At 44.3% G+C, this 11,829-nt stretch overlaps 1 protein-coding gene across 2 annotated transcripts in view; it reads left to right on the top strand.

The window, feature by feature from the left end:
• Positions 1-1,082: 1,082 nt before the first annotated feature.
• Gask1b (golgi associated kinase 1B) overlaps positions 1,083-11,829 on the top strand; it is a 40,598-nt gene continuing 29,851 nt past the window's right edge. Inside the window, exons 1-2 of one of the 2 annotated variants that reach the window (XM_041658906.1) lie at positions 1,083-1,218; positions 2,472-3,609. In XM_041658906.1, the coding sequence (XP_041514840.1) occupies positions 2,703-3,609 (907 nt within the window). In that variant the 5' untranslated portion in view covers positions 1,083-1,218; positions 2,472-2,702. Of the gene's footprint in view, positions 1,219-1,644; positions 1,755-2,471; positions 3,610-11,829 lie in introns of those variants that run through there. The other variant, XM_041658907.1, reaches the window with a different exon arrangement.

Below are 11,829 nucleotides of genomic sequence, written 5' to 3'. Positions count from 1 at the left end.
TTTAACAACACAGGAAGCTCTCGGGGTGAACGCTGTTGTACGGCTGTTGGATGTGGAATGAGAAACAGGATTAGACAGGTGTGAGTATGCGCCACAGCGAGATAGGAGCACATGTTTGCTTCCTTCCTAGCCCATCCTGTGCTAACCACATTCCTTAGCCGCTGCTAGCCCCCCTTGGGACTGAAGGAGGAGGAGGATGAATTGTTCTTTTCTAGTAATGACCATTATTTTGAGGTAAGGGAGGAGTCAGGCCAACTTAGCAGCACACACAACTTTTATCTGCTTCCTAGGCACTGCTACAGTTGCCTGTAAGATGTCTGGAAGAGGCTTCTGCCGAGTGTTTACTTGTAAATTTTTAATTTAATAGTTTATGTTGTTGAAAACAGGTCTTAAGATCACCCACATGTCAGGCAAGAGTGCCATCAGTTAGCTACATGGCAGCCCACGGCTTTCATTGGTAGAGACTTTGGCCAAGTAATCTTTGAACACGTGGAAAGCACAAAATAGCTATAGGAAGCAGCTCAGCCGCTGACCCCTCTCAGAAAGTTCTCAAGTCGTCTCTAGACTAGTATGTGCTTTAAGAATCTGGGAACATAAAGGAAATGATTCCAGTGTTTAGCCAAAGCCCGCCAGAAACTCAAGGCTACTGTCCATTTCGGAATCGTTTGATCTCTTTTTATCATGGTACCAGAACTTCTAAAGAGGGAAAAAAGTTTGAGAAGGAGAAATTCTCAGCTTTTTTTGTTTGTTTGTTTTTTGTTTTTGCATTGTTAACACAGTGTTTTAGGATTAGACAGTACCATATTCTGATCTTCTCACTTCCTGGCATCACGACCTTTTCCCTAACTGGGAAAACCACCTCTGTCCCATCATTGGTGGCTTCTTGTTTGACTCTGCTGCAAAAGCTAGGAAGCAAAGCCCAGTGAGACCCCAAGGTCGTCGGCTCCTGCCTTTGTGCCAGGACATGCAAATGACCCAGGCCAATCACTAACCTGTTTTTAAAAGACCTCCAATCAGAAGGAGTCCAGGCGCCTTCCTGCGCTGTTGCTGAGTGTAGTTGCTCACCCCCAATGTCTTCTCATCTACCCTCTGATCTCAGGCTTCTTTTTTGCTCCCCACTTCCAGGGGCTCCCTTCTTAGCCTGGTCTCCGCTCCTGCCCGCCTGTTCCCAGAATCGGTGGGAGACAAGTGTTAGCCGGCAAACAGTCCAGAGGGAAGGTAAGTCGCAGGCCCTGGTCCTCCGGCGTCTGGTCCCCACCTCCATAGGGTCAGGCAAGGGTCAGCGGCACCCCTCCTTTTACAAGGCATTTACTTGGCAGGGAGTGGGGTCTCCACCAACCTCAGCAAACACTTCAGATCCCTTCAGCTTCCCCAAGGCTGACATTTCTGTGTTGCTTAGCAAGTGGGACACTAGGGGGCTCCCAGGAGTCGGAAGAGGCAGAAAGTTGTTTGAATGAAAACTGACTCCGCTCCGGGACTGTGTTTTGAGAATTCAAAATTTAAATTTAATTTTTATTTTTTTTAGTCATCTTTAAAAAGAACTTCACGTGCCCGAAAACTGCAGCAGCTGGTTTACAAATCGTTTTGCTTCGCTGTCCGGAGGCGGCAGCTTTTAGGGCTGAGCTGAGATGTTTGAAAGGTGGAGCCCCGTTGACCATGAGCTATGGTCTCCTTCCCTGCCGCAGCCTCGCAAAGTTCTGTGCCTTAGGGTCAGAGGTTCCATTGTTCCTGGAGCTGAGCGTGGGGCCAGCGGTGTAAGTAAAGAGGTCTTTTCTTTTTAAACCAGTTTCTTCCTCTTTTTAAACATGAGGAGAGAGAGAAGAAGAAAAAATCATGAAGATTCTTTTCTTTCATTCTTCTCTCTTTAGTGGAAAGAAAAGAAATAAAAATACTTGGATTTGCGTGCGTGTGTGTGTGTGTGTGTGTACGCGCGCGCGTGTGTGACACACATAGAGAGAAAATATAAATGTTCCTCTTTCCAAGTTTTACAGACGCTAAAGACTATTAAATACCAATGTAAGATATTAGAACATATTATAGGGACAAACTGGGGCATTTCACTTAAAGAGAATATGTTTAAATGTGAACTCACTACTTGGTGTTTTTGCCCAAGAAGTTAGTATATATCTTATAAAAAAAATAAGGGTGCTTATACAATTTTTTAGATGTGTTTATTATTTGTCTTATTATTTCTGAATCACACAAAGGGGGTGTGCAGGGGAGCCCAGGTCGACGACGTTTTACTGCTTCGCTTCCCAGTCAGGTGTAGTGGTTTAGCCCTGAGCCAGCAGCTTGTTTTCATTAAAGTGAAATCAGGCTCACACAGCGATCTTGTTTCCATGCTTGAAACTTTTACAGCAAACTCGGTAGTATTTATGGAAAGAAAGGGTTACTCTCCTCTTTCCTCTCACAGAGGAACTGAAATGGGTTGAAATCGTGACTCAGTCAACTTTGTTTCCATTCATCCGCAGAGGCAGCCTTCCTTTCTCCTGGGAAAGGCAGACAGGGGTTTAAAAGGCCTGTGGCCGGTGCCCCAAGCGGTCCCGGCGCCAGGAGCGACCCTTCCCTTTCACCTCTGCCTATTGGAGACCACTTAGATATTGAAGCGGACTGGACGGCTGGATTCAGGAAGCCATGAATCATGTCATCAGAAACGAGCTGCAGACTTTAAACTCCGTTCAGCATGTGGAAGCGGCAGAGAAATGACCTGTCCAGACAAGCCGGGGCAGCTCATAAACTGGTTTGTCTGCTCCCTCTGCGTCCCTCCAGTGTGTAAACTCTGGAGCAGCCGGCGTCCCAGGACCAGACGGAACCTCTTACTGGGCACTGCCTGTGCCATCTACCTGGGTTTCCTGGTGAGCCAGGTTGGCAAGGCCTCCTTCCAGCATGGGCAGGGCACTGACAGAGGCCCACCCCACAGCCGCGACATCTCCAAGGTATCCTTCCCTGAGATCCCCCTGGATGGTACCCTGGCCCCTCCAGATTCGCAGGGCAATGGGAGCACACTGCAGCCCAACGTGGTGTACATTACCCTACGCTCCAAGCGCAGCAAGCCTGCCAATATCCGTGGCACGGTGAAACCCAAGCGCAGGAAGAAGTATGCCCTGGCATCTCTAGCCCCTGGTCAGGAGGCGCTGGTTAAACCATCCTTTATCCTGCAGGAAGTTGCACCGGCAGCAGACGCTGAAGTACCTGGCTATGATCAGGGCTCCCTGACTAAGGTTGGAGAACGACCCTGGAGGGTGTTGCGTGGTCCTGGCATCAGAACTGGGGGTTCAAACTTGCGGCAGCCTAGGGCGCGAGAGAGCAACATTAGGATTTACAGTGAGAGCGCCCCCACATGGCTGAGCAAAGAAGACATCCGCAGAATGCGCCTGCTGGCTGATGGCGAGGTGACGAGCATCCTCCCAGCAGTTTCTAAAAGTGGTGCCCGCTTGCTGGTGTTGGAAGGGAGCACCTCAGGCTCTGTGCCTGGCTGCGGGCCTAGCCCCTGTGGGCTACTCAAGCAGCCCCTGGACATGAGTGAAGTGTTTGCCTTCCACCTGGACAGGATTTTGGGTCTCAATAGGACCCTGCCATCTGTGAGTAGGAAACCGGAGTTCATCCAAGGTAACAGATTTACTAGCTTCTTATTTGCAGCTGTTGGGGATTTGGGAATCATTTTCTCTTTTTCCCTCACCCTCTCTAAATGATTTTTCCCCACCCACACTTCCCATTTGGACAGCAGCAGCAGCAGCAGCTCTGTCTTTCCATATGCGTGACATTCTTTCACACAGTCTGGTGCTGTTGGAGTTCCAGCCAATGGCTGTGCGGGGCATGTGAGTGTAAGCCCACACTGCACAGTCTCTGCTCTCCATGTCCCTCACTGCACGTTTTCGTGGCATATTAAATCTAATTCAAGCCAATGACAATTTGCACGATGACAAGAAGCCAGGGTGGAGGTACAGGATTTGCTGACGGCCCTGCATATTGTTACAGTGTCCTATGGGAACTTCCTTCCAAGGACGGTTTAAAGAGTATGGGGGTGTAGGGCGACTGGAAAGATGGCTCAGTGGTTAAGAGCACCCAATGCTCTTGCAAAGGACTGGAGGTGGAGTTTTGTTCTCGACAGATACATGGCGGCTCTCAACCGCCTGTTATTCCAGTACAAGGGTATCCAATATTGCCTTCTGACCTCTGCAGGCACCACAAATGCACTTGCACACGTGAAAACAAACACTCCTATACATAAAATAACGATTCAATAATAAAAAAGAGTAGGAGGAAACAGTTCTTTCCTCAGTTAATAGAATCTTGCCCAGAGTTTCAGACAGAACTGATCACCTAAGAGTCAATGCAATGACTTTCCCTCTCACCAATGGAGTCAACCTCTTTTTCTAATATATAAAAAAAATAAGGCAAAATCATTGACGTACTTAGGATGTATACTAACTAGCCATTAATTCCATGTTTTATGGAGCACAATTTTCAAAATCGTGTCTTCCTGGAACACAAAGGTAGTGTCTAGGCTTGTGGCCGCTAACTGAAGTTCGGGGTCACAGTGCTGGTCTGTGGGAATGATGATGCCACAGAGACGACACTCTTTGAATAAGGGACGCCACCGCAGGGTTAGAATCTGAAGTACCCTCAGTCAGTGACCTGTGCTGGAACGTAGAATAATCCAGACGTTACAAACTAAATCCAGGCTGAAATGTTAGCAATCTCTCAAGCTTCCCCAGCCATGGAACGGCAAGGCTGTCTCCTTCATGCAGCTGCTCACATGTGGAAAACAGTCCCTGGCACAGACTAAACCTTCAGTAAGTGTTGGCTATGGCTGCTATTACACCAAGTACGTGAAGTTCTAAGTTCTCTGAGTTACTTTGAGCCTTCAGCCCTCAAAGGTCATTTTCTCTTGTGAGGAAAAAAAAAATAACCTAGCAAACTCTTTCTCTTGACTCTCCCTGATTTGTGCCAAGAGCTCTCTTAGATATTTCATTCTGGGCCTTGGGTTTCTATGTTATCCCAAAACTAAGATTCAGTAAAACTTGTTAGGACCAATATGGACAACGAGGGGATCCCTCAGTGTCCTTTACTTCATTGTTAAGATATCGGCATCTGTGTTCTTGCCTAATACACACAAGGCCCTCATTCAATCCAAAACACCAAATAAATAATAAATAAAATATCAGTAATATATGATATGTGGAATTGGTAGTAAATTATGATAGACAAGGTGCTACATGTGCTATAGGCTCTTTGTAATGCCTAAGTGAATGTATCTTAGTGTATTTGACCTTGACAGATGTGGGGACAGAAAGTGGTAGAAAGCCCTGTTGGAAGAAAATTCCTTCCCGTTCCTGGAATTCCTTCACGAGAACCCTTTCCTTTGTTGAAGTTGTCTACAAAACCTGTTATCTAAAATCCCAGGATCTTCCCATATCTTGAGAAACCAACACCCACCCTTGGGCACATCCTGCTGTCATTTCCTTAATAAAACACAACTTAGTTTTATAAAAATAAATGAAACATAAAATGATTTTTTTTCAGTAACATTTAACTTGTCATCTATAAAGACCCTAGTGTCGACACTAGGACTAACATAGCCGTGTGCATTAGACCGTTTACTACCCTGCCCCTGGCATCATGGAGTACGTGGGAAACCCCATACAAGGACAGAAAAGCCACACCCCCAGCTCCTATTACTTCTGTTGTAAGCAGGGATATTCAGAAGCTATAAAAGGTTATGAATTTTCCAGCAAGCCAGATGACTAGTGACTAGTAGAGATGGAACTTGTTCCTGCTTCTTCACAGCTTAATTCTTCCCCGGGTTTCTTCTGTAAACCAACACCATATTTTAAATACTATTTGGCACAGTTATGGGATAACAACCAAACTGTACACATTTAGCATGACAGTTTCTGATTGTGTTGCAATGTCGACATGTTTATCTTCTTTTTCAGCTCAATAATATAACTGTGATAATGTCTTTGCTCAAGGGAAGAAGTATTGATGCTCCACCCTGGGCATGGTGGCACTTACTTTTACATGCAAGCTAAAATTCTAACGTTTAACAGTGTGAACGCGTGCATATAAAAATATGCACGTCAATTTGTTTTTTTTTCTGCCTCTCTTTTCTTACACAAGACTCTCAAATTATTGCAAAGGTCATCAGATGGTTTGTGGTGTTGTGCTGATATTTTCAGATGACTTTTGAAAATAAACTATTTAAAAATATTCGTCTAGGCTAAGACAAAGCAGACTGTGACCTTGTGAAAGTCAACACATTTAAAAAGAAAACCCAGGGCTGGGCAAGGTGGCTCATCAGGTCAAGGCATTTGCTGTCAGGCCTGGTGGCCTGAGTTTGATCTCTGTAACTCCCACAGTGCAAGGAGAGAAGCAGACTCTGAAAGTTGTCTTTTAACTTCAACAAGAGCCCCGATATGTGTGCCTTTCCCCCCCAAAATGAATGAATGAATGAAGAGTGGAAACCCAGTGTCCTCTGCGACCTCTGAATTAGTAGTTTTGCCAGAGCTTCCCTCGAGTCTGCACGTTACTGTGAGTGGATCTCGGGAACACCATTTGGGTAGCATTTAAGCATCTTGCTGTTTTTCATACCCAGCATAGAAGATGCATTATGTATGCTTTATTTTTAGGACGCCGTTTTATTGCCATGGAACTGTCATACTGAGTTAGGGTAGGCTAGTTCCAGAAATTCTGTGCAGGAAGCTGCTGAGATGACAAACTACAGGCCCCCCACAAACTTCCATTTAAATTTGTGTATCCCAAGTTGCTCACGGTTTCCCAACTTGCATTGCCTCTTCTTATTATAGAGCAGAAGAAATGTATTGTTTTTCTTTTCCCCCCGCCTTCTCAAGTTTACTGGAGCAACCTGGGGAGTCCTAGCTGATGGTGTAACCGCTGGGCTGGAAGAATGGCAGCTCTACTTTTCATGTTGTTTCAGGGGTCAGGTAGAGATGGAGTCCATTTCTTGGATTTCTGAGAATCCCTCCACGATTTGGAAACACAGTGGTTCTGAATTCTGCAAACTTCCAGCATGTCTGCAAGCTTTCTTAAAATATTTATTTAGGGAGTGTGCAATCATGCTTTATTCTTAATTTATTTTGCTCAAAAGCACATTGTTCTCTTTATCAGAAAAGTCCCAAGGCTCTTTCTTTAGCAATCGATTTGAGCTGTCTGGCTTAATACTTGCATTCATTTGGGGACAAAAGTTTCCTGAGCATCCTGTCCAAGCATCACCGGCTGGCTGCAGTGTCCTCTTATTTGTTTATGACATACCTTCCCAGACACACTGGAGATTTGGCAACCTTCTGCTATGCATCCAGAAATTTTTCCTTTATCTCACACTGGGTGGGAACAGAAGTGATAATGAGTGTTTGTCATGGTGTTCACACTGTGAACATGTGTCTCTACTACACACAAATCTTCTCATATATATATATATATGTATATATATATGTATATATATACACATATGTATATTCATTGAATACTGGTGGCTTTATTTTTTTTGTTTGTATGGTATATTGGGGATAGTGTATATGTGGGGTATTTATGTATTTTTTTATTTTTAAAAATTTTATTGATTTTTACTGAGCTCTACATTTTTTCCTGCTCCCCTCTCTGCCTCTCTCCTCCCCTTCAACCCTCCACCAAGGTCCCCATGCTCCCAATTTACTCAGGAGATCTTTTCTTTTTCTACTTCCCATGTAGATTAGATCTATGTGTGTCTCTCTTAGTGTCCTCATTGTTGTCTAGGTTCTCTGGGATTGTGGTTTGTAAGCTGGTTTTCTTTGCTTTATGTTTAAAAAACCACCTATGAGGGAGTACATGTCATAATTGTCTTTCTGGGTCTGGGTTACCTCACTCAAAATGACGTTTTCTAGCTCCGTCCATTGCTTTAACAACTGTTTATGGAGCTCCCACTTTATAGCAGTCTCCCTTCTGGCCCTTTGGACTGGAAGATTACACACCATAGTTCAGGGCGGTTGTCCCTGGGGACCGGACTTCACCGAATCTTGTGAGAGTGACTCTTCCTGCCGTTGACTATAGGCTTCCTGCAGCGTCCCCCGTGAGCTCAAGGTCATGACCTCTCTCTATAGCTCTGCAGCTCTGGGTTGTTGGAGGGGCTGCACAGCTTCAGCAGGACCAGACAACCTTCCCCACCTTAGCTACGGGGCAATGCTTATGACTCCAGCACAATTTGGCTTTAATCATCTTAATCTATTGGCATTTAACTTTGTTCGTGGAGCACTGTCCCAGAACAGGGGAAGGGAGTAGGGCTTCTAATTCAAGTAGGTGTGAGGCTAAGGGTGTATACTGGCAGTGTATACTGCCTGAGTCTGATTCCTGATCCATTCGTTTACTGAGCCTTTTTTATTAGCATAATAATGATGATGGAGATTAGAATAATGATATTCGTAATAATATTTAACCTGGCCTTGTTATTAAAATGGATTAAACGCACACACACATATATATAATCAATATGTATAATTGATCAACACACATAACATATATAAAATTGATATAAATATAATTGAGTCATATCTATAGACTCAAATATTTATTATAGTACCTACTTTATACTTATAATGTGACCTTTGTTTTCATTTAGTTTCTAATCTGATTTAGCATCTTGTGATGTGCTTTCTAGTTCTCTATATTTTCACTTGAGATCAGTAAGTGGGCACCTACAACTGATTCAAAGCAAACCCTGTAGCTGGCAGTGGATGATACTATTGTCTCTAGGTTTTGGAAAGAGAACGCTTTCCACTCCGTAGCTCATTAAGTCCTGCAAGACTCTCACGGTACAGGTGTCCTGTGGAGAAACTGAAGCCTAACAGATGACATAGGTCCCAGGTGATGCCTCCTGGAGCTGAACTACAGGTGTGAGTTGGGAGGACTCAGTAGCTCATCCTTCATCATCCTGCCTTGTGGCCTCTGTGATCAGTCATGTCCCAGGAGGCCCTGCAGGGATTCTACCCTCATTCCTCAGCCATGCAGGCTGCAACCTCCTTATTTCAACAGCCTTATTTTCTTGTCTGTCCTGAGTGTAGTGCCGATGTCTTTATAGTTTGTCTCATATCAGTAGACCGAGGTCAGAAGGAGTGTGTGTGTGTACGTGTGCGTGTGTGTGCATATGTGCATGTGTATGTCTGTGTCTTTGTGTTTCCACCCCATCTTTCTTGTCCCTGAGTTCTCTAGCATCATGAATGTGTGAGAATCAAGTACCAGGTGGAGAGAATGAGGGCATGGAAATCTTTATACAACACTAGATCTGTTTCTCAAGTTTCTCTCTAACCCTCATTCATTTTTAGAGAGTCTTTGGAATGGGAGGTTACTGGGATCTTGCAGCAGCTACATGTTTATTCTGAGCCCAATAGCTATGTCATAGAATATAAGAATCCTCTGAGAACAGTGGGAGATTATGAAACAAATCATTCATGTATCAGAGTTGCTTTTACATTTATTTAGTTGTGTGTGTGTGTGTGTGTGTGTGTGTGTGTGTGTGTGTGTAAAAGGACAACGTTCAGGAGTCGCTTCTCTTCTTTTACAGCGCCATCCAAGGCTCAAACCGAGGTCATTCAGTGTGCCCTGGACGTGCTTTAACCAACGAGCTATCTAACTGGCTCAGGCTTGTCTCTTACAAATCTTTATAGGTAGAGTAGGAGCTGGGATAGGTGTAGGAAGGCAGAAAGCCTTACAGACACGTGAAGGCAGTGTAGACTCAGGAAAATGCAAGTACTTTTAAACTGGAGATTGGGGCTTGGAGCATGGAGGGAGGCAAGTCTTAGACGTGTAGTGTGATGGTTATCCCATCTGGACCCTGAGCTTTGTCTCCAGTATGTGAGCAACGAGGAGTAACAGTTTTAGAGAAGAGAGTGATATGGTTGGGCTTGTATTCTAAGGTTATTCTTTTCAGTCACTCATGGCTCCTTTAACAGCATAAACCCAAGACTCCAGACTAGGTCATCCAAAGATAAGGAGGGTGTCACTTCTCAACTGTCACTGTTGAGTCTGGCACCCCTACCACATTACTCCCACCCTCAAAAGTCAATTTGAGCCTACATTTTTTTTTTTTTTGAGACAAGGCCTCTTTACATAGCCCTGGTTGTCCTGAAACTCACTATGTAGATCAGGATAGCCTCAAACTCTCAAAGATCCATCTTCCTCTGCCTCCCAAGTGCTGGGATAAAGGTGCCTGATTTTTGACGTTTTAACACAAACCTGGAAGCAGGAAGAGTCTAGGGGTTTTTATTGGTAAAGTGGAGACACTTAGGGAGAAGGTGTTCAGGGTAGCACCACAGACAACTTTCAGAACCAAGGGTAGTTTTAAAACTGGAAGCGGTGGCTCAGACTGCTTAGGCAGGTCAAGGTGGGTAAGTCATAAAGCATTCCTCCCGGTTCCCAGGCTACACACTTCCCTGAGCAGTTAATGCCTATGATGAACTGAGCTCTGCTCAGCCCAGAGAAGATGAGCTATGGGTGAGCGCTAGTTACCGGAATACACAGACATGTATTATTTTGCTGGCAGAAGTGGTCTAAATTACCTAGAAATCTAATGCCTCTTTAATTTTAGTTGATAATTGTATATACTTGTGGGTTATAATTTGCTGCTTTGAAGGGGCATGGTTAAAACAGGCTAATTAAATCTATCATGTCAGATACTTGGTATTTCTTCATAATAAAAACATTTTAGCTTTGCCCCCTGTTTTAAAGGCAATTTTGAAATACACAATGTATTCTTATTTTAGTCACCATTCTGTGCAACAGATCATTAATTTTAAAAACTGTTCTCTCTCTCTTCTATGTATGCAGATGGGAGTGTTCTCACAGGCACATGGCTTGGGTCTTCCTTTATGATTTCCATGGTGCTCTTTTGAGACCGTGCTTCTCACTGGCTCTCGTTGTTTGTGCTAGACTATCTGGATCTCCCTCTCTCTGCCTCCATCCCGACCCCACTCACAAGCACAGGCAGCCACACCCAGAACTCAGGTCTTCATGCCTGTACAGCAAGTACCTTATCCACTGAGCCATCACCCCTGCCGTGAGATTACTGGATCTTCTCTGTCCTATATAATTGAAACTTCAAACTCCTCCTCCTCCTCCTCCTCCTCCTCCTTCTTCCTCTTCTTTTAATCAACGTGGCCCATCAAGTAGACTTTCTCTTCTCTCCAGACTCCAATAACAAGAATTTTATCTTTTTCTAAAAATCCAACTAATTTAGAGTCTACAGACAAGATCACACAATGTCTGTCTTTTCCTTTCTGTTTATCTGGGCAGCACAAGGTTTCCTTTTTCACTTCATGTTATCTTATGTGGCAGCATTTCCCCTCGTTTAGGCAGAATAGTATTCTGTCATGTGTGTGGTAGCGTATAATGATGGTCAGGCAGGTTGCCTCTGTCCTTGGCTGCGGGGAATGATGCTTAGGGAATACAGGAGTGCAGGCTCCTCGGTGAGGTCCTGGTTTCCGTCCCTGGACAGCATCTACAAGTGGAGTTATTGGGTCATGTATTCTCTTTTCCTTCTTCTGAGGACCATGCAGAGTTTCTCACAGGGACTGTATTCATTTGCATTTTCACCAACAGTGTCTGAAGTTTCTCTTTTCTCGAGAACTCTGCCAACACTTATTTTACATCTTAATAATAGCCATTCCAATAGATGTGTGATGATGTCTTCTATGTTTCAATTGACAGAGAAATCTATTTCCATGGCTAGTCCTGAAGCCCACTACTTGGTTAGTTTTGTAGCATCTATACATACAGAAGGAAGCTCCATAATTTTGTCTCTATACTCTTTCTCCTTTAAAATGAACAAACCTAAAACTG

The sequence above is a fragment of the Microtus oregoni genome, unplaced genomic scaffold (genome assembly GCF_018167655.1).
Source record: "Microtus oregoni isolate MIOR12 unplaced genomic scaffold, Mior012 000010F_ref0000083, whole genome shotgun sequence".
Classification (NCBI taxonomy): Eukaryota; Metazoa; Chordata; class Mammalia; order Rodentia; family Cricetidae; genus Microtus; species Microtus oregoni.
The sequence above is the reverse complement of the archived record's forward strand: the minus strand, read 5'-3'. Positions and strand labels throughout refer to the sequence as shown.